This window comes from Crocuta crocuta, unplaced genomic scaffold (genome assembly GCF_008692635.1).
Source record: "Crocuta crocuta isolate KB4526 unplaced genomic scaffold, BGI_CrCroc_1.0 scaffold479, whole genome shotgun sequence".
Classification (NCBI taxonomy): domain Eukaryota; kingdom Metazoa; phylum Chordata; class Mammalia; order Carnivora; family Hyaenidae; genus Crocuta; species Crocuta crocuta.
In genome coordinates this window covers 3,251,190-3,267,879 of record NW_027531875.1, presented here as the reverse complement: position 1 = coordinate 3,267,879, position 16,690 = coordinate 3,251,190, and the positions used below count along the sequence as shown (strand labels likewise).

At 32.1% G+C, this 16,690-nt stretch overlaps 1 protein-coding gene across 3 annotated transcripts in view; it reads left to right on the top strand.

The window, feature by feature from the left end:
• Positions 1-16,690, top strand: part of CSMD3 (CUB and Sushi multiple domains 3) — a 1,194,711-nt gene that overhangs the window by 1,065,346 nt on the left and 112,675 nt on the right. For all 3 annotated transcript variants that reach the window (XM_077772930.1, XM_077772929.1, XM_077772928.1), the window contains 6 exons: positions 2,593-2,711; positions 3,824-3,893; positions 8,006-8,122; positions 11,578-11,787; positions 14,899-15,087; positions 15,777-15,954. In XM_077772930.1, coding sequence (XP_077629056.1) covers positions 2,593-2,711; positions 3,824-3,893; positions 8,006-8,122; positions 11,578-11,787; positions 14,899-15,087; positions 15,777-15,954 — 883 coding nt within the window. The remainder of the gene's footprint in view (positions 1-2,592; positions 2,712-3,823; positions 3,894-8,005; positions 8,123-11,577; positions 11,788-14,898; positions 15,088-15,776; positions 15,955-16,690) is intronic.

The following is a 16,690-nucleotide window of genomic DNA, read 5'->3' as shown; positions in this document are numbered from 1 at the left end:
TATATAATTCATATATATATGAATTTTAACTTAAAAATTGCTATTACATAGTTTGGGTTTTATATCATATTTTTAAAATTAAAACTTATAAAATATTATTATGTCCATATTTATTATGTGTAAACCTCACTTAACAATGAAGCTCTCAATACTCTATAGTATCACTATACCATAGTTTTATTTTGTCCTCCTCCCAGAAAAGGAAATCATCACTTCTGTATATTAATAGTTTTCTGTGTATATGACCCTGAATGAGGTACTTGATAGAAAAGAAATATGAACATGTACAAAATTTGGCCTTCTTAGTAAGAATGACTGCAAGAATGACCTTAGCGATAAAGAGTAATAGATGTACTGTTCAGGACTCCCCAAAAAGACTAAGATTGTATGAAAGGAAGGTGAAATTTTATTTATAAGACATATATGTTTATATAATAAAAATCACTTTTTTAAGATATTCATTCAGTCCTGAAAGGGTTCCATGAAATCAGATAAATTTAATGTGGAAAGCCCATTAGTGGGTATTAAATGAGATTAAAACAAATATAAGTTTCTTTCATCATTAGATCTTAAAATCTACTTAAAAAAGGAAGCAAGACAGAAACCTTAAAACTTAAAAAAATTTTTAAAGTAGGTCACACTTTAATAGTAACTTATCTTGCCTTGGTCCAGAAATTCAAGATTTCAAAAAAAATCAAGAGATATGGAACAGGATGTATGTTTAGAGACCTACCTAATTGAAGCACAGGGCATTGGAATTCCAGTCCATGGACTACCCTAACCTCCTCTAGGATTACCTCAAATGCACTCCCAAATGACCAATTTACTCTTCCTCTTTACTGCCTGCCTTTCTGATCTAATCATAATTCTATCACGATGGTGCTCTCATGTCATTTTCCGTCCTTAAATGTGACCTAATTTGGCATGGTTTTTAGCTACTCTGACCATTGTTTTGTTAGACAAAGAAAGTATCTTCCAGTTGCAGAGGTAGACATTAGTATTTATTAAGAAATTATCAAAATAGGGGTTCACTTTCCTTTTCATATTATTCATTCATCCAATCAACTGATGTTTATTGAGTACTTCCATAAGATGCTGTGCTCTAAGCTGCCCTTAAGAGTTTCTATTCTCTGAGGGGAAATAAATATTGAACGACTAATTACACAATTATTTATTCATTATTAGTTTATATCGAGCACCACAAAGGAATGTAGAAAGAAGTGCTATGAGAGCATCCGTCAGAGGGAAATATCAAGGAGTGAAAGAATGCCTGAAGTATTGTAACTGTTTAGGATTTAATTTTTAATGTTTTCTCATGAAAATAACATATATCTAATGACTTTGGAGTGGTGACTACTTCCTCCTATAATTTAAATATGCATTAGATTAGCTTCAAAATCTGAATTACACAGAAATGGATAATAAGCCTTGGCTTTTGTTGAAAATATGTCAGTAAAAGAAGGACAGATATCATATGTTTTCACTCAGATGTGGAACTTGGAAAACGTGACAGAAGACCATGGGAGAAGGGAAGGGGAAAAAAATGTCACACAGAGAGGGAGGCAAACCATAGGAGACTCTTAAATACAGAGAACAAACTGAGGGGGAGGGAGACAGGGGAAAATGGATGATGGGCATTGAGGAGTGCACTTGTTGAATGAGCACTGGGTGTTGTATGTAAGTGATGAATCATGGAAATCTATCCCCAAAACCAAGAGCACACTCTATATACTGTATGTTAGCTAATGACAATAAATTATATTAATAAAAAATAAAAAGTTGTAACAATACATTCAGATATTTGGAAAAATATTTTGGCAAAAAGTACATTTTTAAGACTTTAAAATATTTTAGGAAAACAATTTAACATTTAGTATGTATTTATCCCATAAGTTGAAAAATATATTGTTAATGTGAAAATAATGGAAGTGTTTTGCATTATATAATTGTTTCCCCTTCAGAAATAAACTGATTTCAGGTGTAACCAAAACTTTTCAGGTCTCACTGAGCTACACATTTTTCTCATTTTAATTTATATTTGGACTACAAGTCTTCCTTACAAATACATTTAAAAAATTTTACATGTATAAGTAACTTATACACATGTCTTATAAATTAAAAAGCCCATTCTATATTAAGGAAGAAAGAACCAGGGGATATGGACTTAATAGCAAATAGTTTTTTAGTTATTTTATCAAGAATACTTTACAAATATAATTTTATTTTACTCTCAAAATAAATTATTCTTTTATTTTTATTTAGGAAGTTTTTTAAAGGAATATTTAATTTTTGTTTTACCATGAAGACATTTAGGCTTGGAGTTAAAAGAAGGCTTTAAGTATAATCACATAGCCATTTAAAGGTTGGTACCATGAAAATTAAAGAAACAGTTTTATGGTATAGTTCCAGAGTGCGTTTTAACAACTACAGTCAAATCTTGTTCACTTAAATGTTATTCACAGAACATTCTTAATGTCCCAATGTAAAATCTAGTTTTAATGATAACGGTATTCAATTTTGGTAATTTAATATGCATAATTTAAGCATTCATTAAATGAAAGTTACTTATGCTATTATTTTTATATTTCTTAGCAATTGGTTTGGATTCCTGTCCTGAACCACAGACACCTAGCAGTGGAATGAAAATTGGAGACAGATATATGGTTGGTGATGTGGTGTCCTTTCAGTGTGATCAAGGGTATTCTCTTCAGGTAAGGCAATTTAAAAATTGTTTTGATATGCATTGCTTTTTCAGAATATTTTAACAGAGCAATGATTGATATTCCAAAAGGTTCAAAACAATATTGATTACGGGGCGCCTGGGTGGCTCAGTTGGTTAAGCGCTGACTTCGGCTAGGGTCGTGATCTCACAGTTCGTGGGTTACAGCCCCGCGTCGGGCTCTGTGCTGACAGCTAGCTCAGAGCCTGGTCTTTATTTCCCTCTCTCTCTGACCCTCCCCTGCTCACACTGTCTCTCTCTCTCTCTCTCTTTCTCAGAAATAAATTAAAAAACATTTTAAAAAATCAAAACAATATTGATTTCAAACCATGTAGCATAAGAAGTCAAAGGTACTCAATTTGTTCATAAAACCTATACGTGAAAGAAATTACGGAATGGACTAAATGTGTTTTTTTATGTTTATTTATTTTGAGAAAGAGAGAGAGAGAGAGAAAGAGCAGGGAAGGGGTGGAGACAGGAAGAGAGAGAATCCCAAGCAGTGGGAATCCCACCATCAGTGCAGAGCCTGATGTGAGGCTCAAACCCACGAATCATGAGATCATGACCTGAGCCCAAATCAAGTCAGATGTGCAGCTAGCTGAGTCACCCAGGCGCTCCTGGACAAAATATGTTTTGTTTTCAAGTAACCAAAAATTATATTTGAATCAAAATTAGTATTTACTTTGTGCCTTTTTTTGTATTCACATAGGATGTAACAACTGAACTCCTGAATCTTTTAGAGTCTTTTAGATGTGAAAATAAAAAACTAAGTGCTAGTTAAAGCATTTAATGAAACTTCCATGATAATAAATTCCCCAAATTAGTGAAAATCAACTACAAATACATTTTAGAGGGTCTCAAATTTATGGCTCCATAAAAACCTTTCTAAAGACCTATTAAGAAATTGAGAAAAAATATGAGGCAGAAACTATTTCATATGTTAGGTAAATAAATTCCTTAGGGGAAGCAAAATTAAAAACTAATAGTTTATAGTCTTTAAAGTTGTATTATAAGCTATTAGTCTCAGAAGTATAATCAGTACTTTGTTATATTAATTCAGTCTTTTTAAAGTGAGTACTGGACTATATTTTCTTATTTATATAGGGTCATTCTCATATTACATGTATGCCTGGACCTGTAAGAAGATGGAATTATCCAATCCCAATTTGTTTGGGTAAGTTGAGGAACTGGAAATAATGTATAAGCTTTATCAAATTTTAAAGACACACCTTGTATATAATGTTCTTCAAACATAGTTCGCCTTTTGTCAAGTTTTATGGAAATTATATTTTGAGATAAATGTTTCACTTCATTTTTATTTTATCTTATTTATTTTAAATTTTTAGAATTTTTAAATTCAAACTTCAATACCAATGGATGACATTAGCAATTGAGTAAAGGTATTAGATTTTTTGATCCGTAGAATTTTTTCTGAGTATGATACGATAGAAATATCCATAGATCAGAAAAATAAGTAAATATCCATTGCTTGCTATTGAGCCAGAAACAATAAGGAATCTGAAGTCTACCAAAGGGAGCATGACAGTCCTTGAGATGTCTTCAGTAGTGACAGGCAATTTAGATATGGAATGTACCAAAATGGCCCTTGGACCTTAGAAAGGATGGGACTCAACTTGTGCCCTAACTTAATGCTTCTTCCAGTTACTTCCATCCACTTCTTCATTTTTTTCTCTTCGTCATTTCTAGTGTCTGTATGTAAACATTAATATCCTGGGCTCTACAGAGTATGAGAAAGAAATATGAGGTGTGATCCCTATTTCTAAAACATTTATTTACCATTTAGAGTGGTAGAAATAAAAGACATGAAATAAGAGAGTAATTTAGTTCTACCATTGACTACATATTGAATTTCAGGAAGATGAGATGATGTTGACCCAAGTCTTTGGGAAACATAGTCAGCCCATAAAACTTAAACAGAGTTTTAGATGGTAAGTGTAGTTAAGATAAATACATGAAGAAGATAGCCTCTTTTGAGTAGTAAAAGGGACAAAATCAAAGGAATTGGTGTGACCTCTATGACTTACCTCTGTATTGTATTAGTTTGCTTGGGCTGCCTTAACAGAATACCACAGATTGATTGGATTAGACAACAAAAAAGGATTATCTCACAGTTCTAGAAGCTAGAAGTCAAGAACTAGGTACTGACAGGGCTGTTGTTTTCTGAGGCCTCTCTCATTGGCTTGTAAATGACCATATTCTCCCTGCATCTTCACATGGTATCTTTTCTCTTTTTATTTTGTTTCCTTTTTTGTTTTAAAGTTTATTTTTTTATTATTTTGAGAGGGAGAGAAAGAGAATCCCAAGCAGGCTCCTCATTGTCAGCACAGACCCTCACGTGGGGTTTGAATTCATGAGCCATGTTGGAAAAAATAGATATGAAACTGTATGGAATAGTTACTAGATTTTGATGCCCAATAGATCTATATTCAAATTTCAGTTAAGGTACAATAGCTATATATGGCAAGTGTGTTATTATTCTTTGAGCCTCTGTTTGCTCACCTGTTAAATGGGACAATAAGGTCCACTTCAGATGCCTATTAAATGAGAGAATGCACTTAAAGTACTTAGCACTGAACCTAGAACACACAATGCATTCAGAGTGGTAGCTATTGTCATGAAAAATAGCCAGTAACTGAAGCACCCAATAACGGAGCAAAAATTTAAAAAAAGAAAGTGAACATTATAATGGAATACTTAACAACATGACCAAAGTTTACAATATATAACTAAGTATGAAAAGGCTTACAATAATTCATGGTGGGAGCCTATTTTCTTTGTATACACACACATGTATAAACAAACATGCATATTTTTCTGCAGAAGAAAAAATATAAAGATGAATAGGTTATCTATGGGTAGTAAAGTTAGAGGGAATTTTTATTTCTTTTTACACTCACTTGTTTATATTCTATGGATTTTGGACAATAAGCTTGTACTGTATTTGATAGACCAAGTATTTGAAGTGACATCATGGCCACATTATAAGGATAAACAGAAGGCAGGAGGCTGATTCAGAGAATGTCTAACAGCTCCAGTCATCAGGTAATAAGGTTACAGCCTTGTGAACTGGAAAATAAACAATCTGCCAGATATTCTGATGGATGGAAGGAAAAGTCACTTGAGATTTTTAGAGACAAATCAGAAAAAAAGAATCAAAGATGATCTTATCTGAGAGGACTGTGGTAGTGTTTATCTTGGAGGCTACAGTTGTGTCTTTAACAAAAAGAGTGTAATGGAGACACAGTAGAGTCCACTACAGAGCCACTATTAAAACGAACACACAGAATTGTCATTAATGACCTAAGAGTGTGGGAGATTGCAGAGACCCTAAATAAATCATCATGAGTACAGAGCTGAGGGTGGATCCATTTTTTGGATTTTTCTTTATATCTTTCATGATTTGTCATTCTTTCTCCTTCATGATGTCTTTGCTCTTCATTTTCTTTCCTTCTCTGATTTTGGGATTTAAACTCTAGAAAGGTAAATGAACATGCAGATGATGGGATTTTCAGGTCACATCAAAAGAGATAGAAAGTAACAGAATTTGAGGGGGGGGGAGGCAATGAGCAGTTGAAAAATGAGATGCTGAAGGCAAGAAAGCAAGAGAGTGTCCTTGTGTTCTTTTATCCAAAGTTCACAACAAAGCAAAACAAACCTACAATACAGTCTAGCTAAAACTAAAAAAAAATGTTTTTTTAAATGTTTACTTATTTTTGAGAGAGAGAAAGAGAGCATTAGTGGGAGAAGGACAGAAAGAGTGGGAGAAAGAGGATCCCAAGTAGGATCCAGGCCATTAGTGCAGAGCCTAACTGATGTAGGCTTTAACTCCTGAACTGCTGAGATCGTGACCTGAGCTGAAATCGAGTCAGATGCTTAACTAACTGAGCCTGCCAGGTGTCCCTTAAAAATATATTAGAAGGGCCAAAATATTTTCTCTACCACTCATTAATTACCAGACTGTGATGAATATATATGAATATTTCAGGTTTTAGAAAAGGGAATTTTTAAACAATAATTGTCTCTATACATTGAAAAATTGCTCTGGTGTAAGGATGGATTAGTGGAGATTTCAGAAAGATGAGAAAGTGTACAAGTATCTCTTTAGATCTCAATGGTATTCACAATTTGAAAGAAAAGTTTATATGAAAATTGCTACAATATTATATATATACCTCCCTAATAAAATCTATTTGATATAGTTCATTCAGTCCACATAGTTAAAGATAACTTTTAAATAGGTTACCGATGCACAAAACATGAGTGAAATTTTTACTGAATTTGCTTTTATGATATATAATCTGAAGTTTGAGTATCTCTTGTTATTCCTAACAAGAAATAAATGAATGAAATTGCAGGTAAGTGTTCTATACAGGTAACTTTCAAACTCAATACACAGTCATGTAATTTTATTCTTCATCCCACAATTAACAAATGTATTTTAGTCTTTATATGATCAAATAATAAAAATGTACTTTTAGAGGAAAGAACCAGCTTCTAAAATGCAATGACTCTTTTAATGCATGTTAAATAGTTCTATCTAATCATGAACTTATTAAGTATCTGTTCTTATATTTTTTCCTTGTTAACAGCAAATCAATATAATAGAAAGTCTGAAACAAGCATGTTTATAAATTATGCCTTAATTCTCTAACCTTGTGCATCTTTTAACTTATTTTGTATTTCCCTATGAGTTGTCTAGATTCTTTTAGGATAAAAGGTGGCCATATCTCATATGTGATATATAAATCCTTCAAATATTAACAATAAAGCCAATACTTTTCTTAAAATTCTTTAACCTTCACATAAAAAGAAGGAGGAGGGAAGGTTGGGAAAATAGTTCCCTCTTGAATACAGTACTTGAGTGGTTATTGTTGGCTAAATTGTAGCATCTTTGGAATGAATGAATCCATCCCTAGAAGTACTTATTGATAAGAAATAAACTGCCTGCTGTGGAAAGGACATATTTTCCTTGTTGGATTGTATTCACTGCACATGAGGTACTTCATGCTGTGCAATAATTGATTTGGCTTGCATTTATTACTGAGGACGAAAGTATGTTGTCTTTTTAAGCTATTTTAGAAAATGCATTGTCAATTGATTATATTTGATTACTAGTGTGTGGTGTGAATGAGAGTTGACAGTATTAAAATTTACATCAAACAGTTTTAACTCAGATGTGATGAGGACTTGAAATGATTTCAATTTGTTTTTAATACCGTAAAGTATCCTACTGTTCTGGCTGACATGAGACCTCTCATTTTGTAGCTCAGTGTGGTGGCGCTATGTCCGATTTCAGTGGTGTGATCCTCAGCCCTGGGTTTCCTGGAAACTATCCCAGCAGTTTAGACTGCACGTGGACAATAAAGCTGCCCGTAGGTTTTGGTATGTATATTAAAAGCATGTGAAAGAGTTTTCTGTATCATTAATGCATCTTTAGAAATATCAATGTGCAATAAAAACTCACAAATTATAGTTGACTTTGGCATTGCCTAATAGTTATATCAATTGAGGAGTAGAATTTAGATTGCTTGAGCCAAATGTGTTTGCTTAAACCAAAGACCTTTCAGTTGAAATACTAGGATCATTGAAAGTATATGGGCATTTTCTAGTTTCATAGTTAAATGATGATAGATAGATAGAAAGTAGATAGATAGATAGATAGATAGATAGATAACTTTGTGATATTTTCCTGTTGAAATTAAAAATTCAATGTGATTTTTATGTATAATTGTTTTGTATCTCTCTTCTTGTCATTGGAACCAAGAAGTACATAGGTATATTTTTTTCTGGTAATTTATTGAATTTGTCTGTTTTTGTTTTTTTTTTGAGAGAGAGAGAACAAGCAGGAGAGGGGCAGAGGGAGACAGAGACAGAGAGAGAGAAAAAGAGAGANAGAAGTACATAGGTATATTTTTTTCTGGTAATTTATTGAATTTGTCTGTTTTTGTTTTTTTTTTGAGAGAGAGAGAACAAGCAGGAGAGGGGCAGAGGGAGACAGAGACAGAGAGAGAGAGAGAGAGAGAGAGAGAGAGAGAGAGAGAGAGAGAGAATCTTAAGCAAGCTCCACACCCAGCATGGAGCCTGACATGGGGTGCAATCTCACGACTGTGAGACCATGCATGATCTGAGCTGAAATCAAGAGTCAGACACTTAACCAATTGAGCCACCCAGGCTTCCCTGAATTTATATAATATTCATTGTAAATAAATAAGATTCCTAAAATGGGGTTTAAGTACCTATGTAGTTGTAATGCTTTCTAATTTTATTAATACAATTCTCAGTGTGTTGGATATATTGCATCGTAAAGCACTTCATAGATTCTTTCTCATTCTTCTATCACTAATATATCCTCTTGTAGCTGCATATCCCATTGGTCTGTATATGCCAAGTAGAAGTGATAGATGGGAGATAGACTTGTTTACTAAATCACAGAAGACAAGAATGCATAGACTACCTGTGAAACACACACAAACTTTGTGGATTTCGAGCAATTAACATTCTGTTCTATCTCACTTATTGAGGACTGAATTTAGTACCTCATTGCCCAAAACATCTGTGGCCTCAGAATAAAAATTCATATTTAAATATTTTACATAATTAAATATTTTACTTAAATTCACAGTAAACTAGTTTTGATAATTCTTTACTGAGGACATATGATAGTCCACTCACTATGCAAGGTGGGAATAAAATGCATAATGAAACAGACATTGTACCTTTCCCCAGATAAGTTACCGTCATAATGAAGAGACAGATAGTCAAATATGCCATTACCAAAAACTATAATAAAGAATACAGGATTGTAATTAGTACAGGCATCCAGCCTCATCCAGGAAATGCAGACAAGTCTTGTTAGGGGAATGGTTCCTAAATTGTGACTTTATAGATAAGTAAGAGTCATCCCAACGAAGATGTCCATCTGTAGGGGAAACAAATTCTAGGTAAACAGAGTGACAAACATTGAAAGATGCAGATGAAAAAGCTAAAGAAATTCAACAGTAAAAATATTCCATCTTAAAAATAAGACATTATTATGGCTACAACATGGAAATTCACTCTGAAGTTATAGTCAAATTCTATGTCCATTCATTGAACAATAGTAATGATGCTAATGAGTGAAAGGTTTGAACCTGTATGATTATTCTTCTGTGTCTTTTACCAGTCACTTAAGAGCACTCATCCCACTTTGCTTATGGAGCTAAATGAATTATTTTAAAATAAATTATTAAGCATATTTTAATAGTGGCATTAAATCAACTTACTTTTGTTAATACTTCCTTGATTTTAAAAATCAAGTTCATTAAAATTAAAAATAATACACATCTCTTGTTTAGAAGTGAAAACATTAGAGACTTTCTGATTTGATTACATTTAAATAATACCACTATTTTCTCTGAGTTTCAGTTAAATCAAAAATTAGTTCTAGTGTATTTCAAGAAGATAATTTGTAATTTTTGAAAAGAAAATTGAATATATTTCAAAAATTAAAGGAGCATTTTCTTATGTCCATAAAACACTTATTGATAAGATAATTTGTGAAAAGGAGGCTCAGGGGAAGTTTCTGGAAAAGAATATGCAATTCTTGGAACCTTACATATTAGGGTAGCATGTTCAAAGTTCCAAGAAATTTGTATAATAATATAGAAACTTGTTTAAAATTTTAAAGCCTATTTTGAATGTTTCCCAAATATATTTGCCTATAAAACTTTTCCCCTGTGTGACAAAAACTTTTTGTGGCACTCTTTCTTCAGTAATGAAACGTGACTTTAGATGAGAACTCCTGCGTAGTCATTCAGGGCAAGATTCCAAGAGCCAGAGGGTCTGAGTTTGAATTTCAGCAATTTTAGGTCATTGTGTAATTTAGCATATTGGTTAGCTTCTTTGTGCCTCAGTTTCCTCATTCTCATGAGTAACTGTGAACACTAAATACATTAGCACTTACATAAATAAAATAAATACGTAAACATTTAAAAGAGTGTCTAGCAAGCACTCGATAAATGTCAGATTTTATTGTTAACAAGGTGGAGAATGATAGTTGTAGTAAAATACCCTCTAATTCACTGAAATCGAATATTAATTGAATTAGGCAAATATACGTCAGTAAGGCTTTTATTTTATTTTTGTCCATCCCAGAGACATTTCACTATCTCATATTTGTATGTTTTTAAAGATATTGAGACTATATTGCAACATGACAGCATATGACATCAATCATTAGAATTTGTTGAGACAATAATATAAAAATCAGAATTATATTTTTATAAAATAGTAAAGAACATATATATAAATTACATGCCTCTAAATAATATATCGGGGAAAAAATATTTTGGGGAAGTTAACATATCCCCTATAGATGAATGACTAATTTCTAATTCAATTGTCGAGTTTGATTGTGTTAATAAATAAAAACTTCAATCATATTTAGCCTTCAAATTGGAATACTACAAAATGCATATTTACTGAATGACTTTTTACCTTAAAAAATTGCTTGATACAATTTTAAATGGTATGAAAGAGCAAGAAAGCCACTTTGTTTTTTTTATTGGTTTTGCTCTGGCAACATTATTGTAAAGTGAAAGAGATATTCCCATGTGCCAAGTAGTGAGCATTTAAGACCAGTATCCTGTGACTTTGAACTCTGGCAAAGCTAACTGCCCTACCAAACAACAAACCCATGGCCCAGATCTTGAGAGTGTGGCTCTTGCCCTGAATGGAAACATGTAGAACTATATTAATGTGAGTGTGTTTGTGTGTGCATGGGTGTGTGTGTCTGTGCGCGTGTGCGTATTTAACTGGATAAAGCAATAAAGTACTGTTGTTTGTTTTTCTTTTTTTAGGTGTACATCTACAGTTTGTAAATTTTTCTACAGAAACCATACATGATTATTTGGAAGTAAGAAGTGGATCATCAGAAACTAGTACTGTCATTGGCCGACTGAGTGGCCCTCAAATACCGTCTTCCTTGTTTAGTACGACTCATGAGACTAGTTTGTATTTTCACAGTGACTATTCACAAAACAAACAAGGCTTTCACATTGTATACCAAGGTGAGAGGAATAACATAAAGTGAAAGCTCCTTTAGCTCCAAATCAGCTGTTAGCAATCTATTTTCTATATTCTATTTTAGACAGAGAAGGAACTTACACTAAGTCAAGCCTCAATTAGGCAATTAGGCAGTATTTTCTTTTAATATTGCAATTTTTGGGCAACTGTGTAGGAGAAGATGTCTTTCTGAGGCCTTGGAAAATTCTAACCATGAAAAAAGGATTCAATTGGTCTTAATACACAATTAAATTAATCAAACCAAGGCAAGGCAGTTAAGCAAGGGAAGCTGGATATGAAAGATGTAACTTTGCTGTTATATTAAAATAAGTGTATTGAAAGGTATTTTGTAGTACTCATGTATTCTTTGTAAAATTATTCTCTTTGTATGTTATCATGATAGAATATGGCATTCCTTCATTCCATTCTATTTCCATGAGAATATAAAATAAATACTTTGAAAATAACATTATTTTAGTCCTATTTCTATTATAATTGCTGCATAACCCTTGGCAAGATTATTATCCCATTTGAATAGAGTTTGGATGCAGCTTCAAAACTGACTCCAGATTTAATCTAAAATAGACTAGAGCTCCACTCCATTTCTTCATTTGTATTATGGAGTTTTTAATAGTACCTCTCAGATTAATTGTTTTGCTCTACATGATGAAATTAATGTAAAGTATATGCCATGATGTATCCCATTAGTTAATATTAGGTGCATTTTAACTATTAGCTATCTTTATTATTACATTTTTTCAGATTATTAAAGTCTAATATTTAAAATTAAACATTTAAAGTTATGATATTTTACCCAACATAGTTCCAAGGACTACATTTTTTTAATCACACTAACTAAACATTCAGTTACATCTCTGCCATAATTATTAAAGTATTGTATGAGCACGTGATACTTTTGGAGTCAGCTCCACCGGAGCAGGCATCTCGGTCTTGTTCATCGATGTATCTCACGTGCCTAGGACAGTAGGAACATAATAGATATTTACTGAATTAAAGTAGATACCCAAAAGGAAATTTAAGAATAAGTTAAAATAGATACACTATCCAACTACATGGTTCTAAAATAATTACAATTTGCATTATGCTCACATACATAATTTAAAAGCACAAGAATCACACATCATCCTTTACATAAAATAGAAATCATTTCTGCCACCTCTCAGTGCAGAATCAACCATGTTCCCCAGGAATTTAATTATTTCAAAAACAATTGGGGAACTGATGTAAGTTACTTATTTGCTGCTAGAAGACATAGAGTTTTATTTGTAGTCCCTCTCTAGCAGGTGTTCAGGGCCTTAAGCCAAGAACTTTGCTACTTACCTTAAATCAAGATTCATCTGCTTTCTTCTTGCCTTCTCTTTCCCTCTGCCTCTCAAAACAATGCTCTTAAATGAATGAGGTAAAACTAGAATTTGAACTTTACTAACTGCACTTTTTAGTCAATGTGCCCTTGAAAAAAGATACATTATTTAGATAATAAAAGCATAAAAGTTACAGAATTTTTACTGCTATTGATATAATATTAATATTTTTGACATGAACCATGTGTTAACAATGATCATTAACTATTATTTGTGAATTATATTGAATTTTAAAACTATCTCTTTTATGCATTTGTAACAGTTGAGCTAATGGCATTTTTGAGAAATAGGTTAATTTATACAAAGTCAAAGAAGCAATGTTACTTTTGGATGATTTTGTGATTAGCTTTTAAGAACTTTCTGAATTTTGGAAAAAAATTATGTTATACAATTAAATGTACTCTTTTACTGAAAAAAATTGCTGCCAAAATTAATATAATTGCTGGCAACACTAATTGTGATGTTAAGCCCCATACTGTAAATGTTTTGGGGTGAGAACTTTTTCTGGAAAATTTAAAATCTATTTCCTATATTTCCTTATTAAAATATAAAGCATAGAGAATAAAATGTTATAAAAATTATCAAAGGATTATATATCTGTCTGAGTCTTATCCTATTTCAAATTATCTAATTACCTAAACTTACTGTGATACTCTTTCACAATATATGGAAGTCAAATCATTCTATTGTATACCTTAAACTCATGCAACACTGTATGTCAATGATACCTCAATAAACTTGGCAAAAAGCCTTTTGAATGTGAGAAAGGGTTTATTTAATAGAATAGCAAGTACTAACTCCTAATTATCAAATGATACATGTTTGTCTTAAATTGGAATGACTCCTTTGGTTTTGATATTTTTGTGTGTGTGAACTATGAATTCATATGAAAAAGACTAAGAATAAAAGCACTGATAATTTAAATTTTATTGTTATAATAATTAATACAATTTTGAACTTCTTGAAAACAAAATCCCAAATATTAATAATATTGCTATAAGTATATGAATATGTATGCTATTTATAATTTCAAAATTTATTTACCAATGTTCATTAAACACCTACTGAGTAAAAGACAATGGACAAAACTTCTAGTATACAGTGGTAAACATAATAGGAGCTTTGATTTCATACAGAATGTAGAACAAGAGAAGTATGAACATATGAACATGAAGCTATGCTATGCCAAAGATATCATGATAACTGAAGTATAAAATTTATATTAGAAAGAAGTGTGTTTCCTTATATTTTATCTTATTAAATCACTAATTTGGAGAAATTGAACAGTAGTATATTATAATTTGTTTTTTATAGAGAAATAAAGTAAAAAACTTTAAGTCTTAGAATTACACGTTTATTCTATTCTGTGTACATGCAACGTAACCATGAAGCAATTGCATTCTATGGAAAGGAATCAGAATTTGTCTGATTAAAATTGTGGCTGTAAGAGTAGCTTACATTTTCATTAAAAGTTATAATTTAGATATATTGCATAAATGAGTGTAGAAACTGAATACATTTCTATGCATCATACTAACATTTAAATATGACAATTATAGACACAAGAAGAAATTTATATCACACTGCCATTGACATCACTTATTATAAACCTGAATTACTATTTATAACCAACAGCACTCAGTGCTGCATTTATTTTGCAAGTTGCAAATAGTACCCATCTGTGGGTTTCTGATATTCAGCAACAAAAACCATTTTTCTTTTTTCCCTTTCCAGCCTATCAGTTGCAAAGCTGTCCTGATCCACGTCCATTTCGAAATGGTTTTGTGATTGGCAATGATTTTACTGTGGGTCAAACCATTTCATTTGAATGTTTCCCTGGATACACGTTAATTGGAAATTCAGCTCTCACTTGCCTTCATGGAGTGAGTCGTAACTGGAATCATCCACTTCCAAGGTGTGAAGGTACGCTTCTAACTTGAAGCTATGTTTTAGGTGATATCTGTGTTTAAGAATTTTTGTCTTGGCACTCTATTTTGTCTTCTTCAAATAGCATGTTAAATATACAATCTTTCTTTCAGTTGAGAATTAGAGTCAGGTCAAAACCCTTAAGGCTCCAAAATGAAGAATTGATTTTATCATTATTGGCAGGAATTCTAACCTTCTCCATTAGAAGTGAAAATACAGTAGATTAACACTCAGAGCTGCTCCTGTGTATGTGTCTGTATGAGGACATGTGGCTGTATTTAACATTCTTAAATAAGCCAATACTGCAGATATCGCACTGAATTTGGGATTCATTTTCTCTAAAAATCCTTTTAAATAAAAAGGACTTGAACCTTTTATAAGGCTTTGTATGTATACGTGATATAAGATGAAAGTTAAACAGAGAAAATCTAATTTACTAGTCTAGGAATAGTTAATGGTAACTATGTAGCATACCTCACATTGAAAAATAAATAAAAGCAGACTATATGCATATATTCTTCATGGTTGCCAATCTCATTTTATATACTTTAACTGAGATTAAAAAAACCACATAACACAGATGTATTTTATACTGCTTAAGAGTTTCAATGTTTGCCTTTCTCTATTATCAGTTTATTGTTATTTTATTTTAACACTTTTTTTGTGTGTGTGTATCTTTTCTGTAGCTCTTTGTGGAGGAAATATAACTGCAATGAATGGCACCATTTACTCTCCTGGGTATCCTGACGAATATCCTAACTTTCAAGACTGTTTTTGGCTTGTAAGAGTACCCCCTGGGAATGGAATCTACATCAATTTTACTGTCCTTCAAACAGAACCAATCTATGATTTCATTACTGTATGGTAAGCTGACACCATTGTTATTGATTGATTCAGCTGTATATAATGATGAAACAAGGTAGGAATGCAAACATACCACAATCCTCTGTACAAATTGTCATCTGATATTGGAATTGGTGTGAGTAACCGAGGGTGACAGTGTGTGGTTTGTAGAATGAGACAAACAAGAGAAATAGGTTTTGGCCTTATTTGCCCATGAAGTAGCTTAACACTTAGAACAAAAACTTTCACAGGTGAAAAAATATGGAAATTTATTATTAATATCAGAGTAAGTTTAAGATAAGTGTAAGTTTTCTATAAAACCAGTGAAATTTAAAAGTCTATGTTCAAATCATTAAATATTGAATTTGTCATTATAATTATTAATAGAATGTTATATTTGCATAATAATTATCCTGTTAATTAAACATCTTTATTTAAAATATATATATTATAAAGAAAACGGGGCACCTGGGTGGCTCAGTCAGTTAGGCCACTGACTTCAGTTCAGATCATGATCTCATGACTTGTGGGTCATGAGACTCCGCATTGGGCTATGTGCTGACAGCTCAGAGCCTGGAGCCTGCTTTGGACTCTGTATCCCCCTCTCTTCTCTGCCCCTTCCCTACTCATGCTCTGTCCCTCTCTATCTGTTAAATAAAAACATTGAAAAATTTTTAAACAATTAATAAAAATATAAAGAAAATGTCTAAATTAATTATTGACAATTGGTTACAGAACTACTAAATGAGTTCTAAGA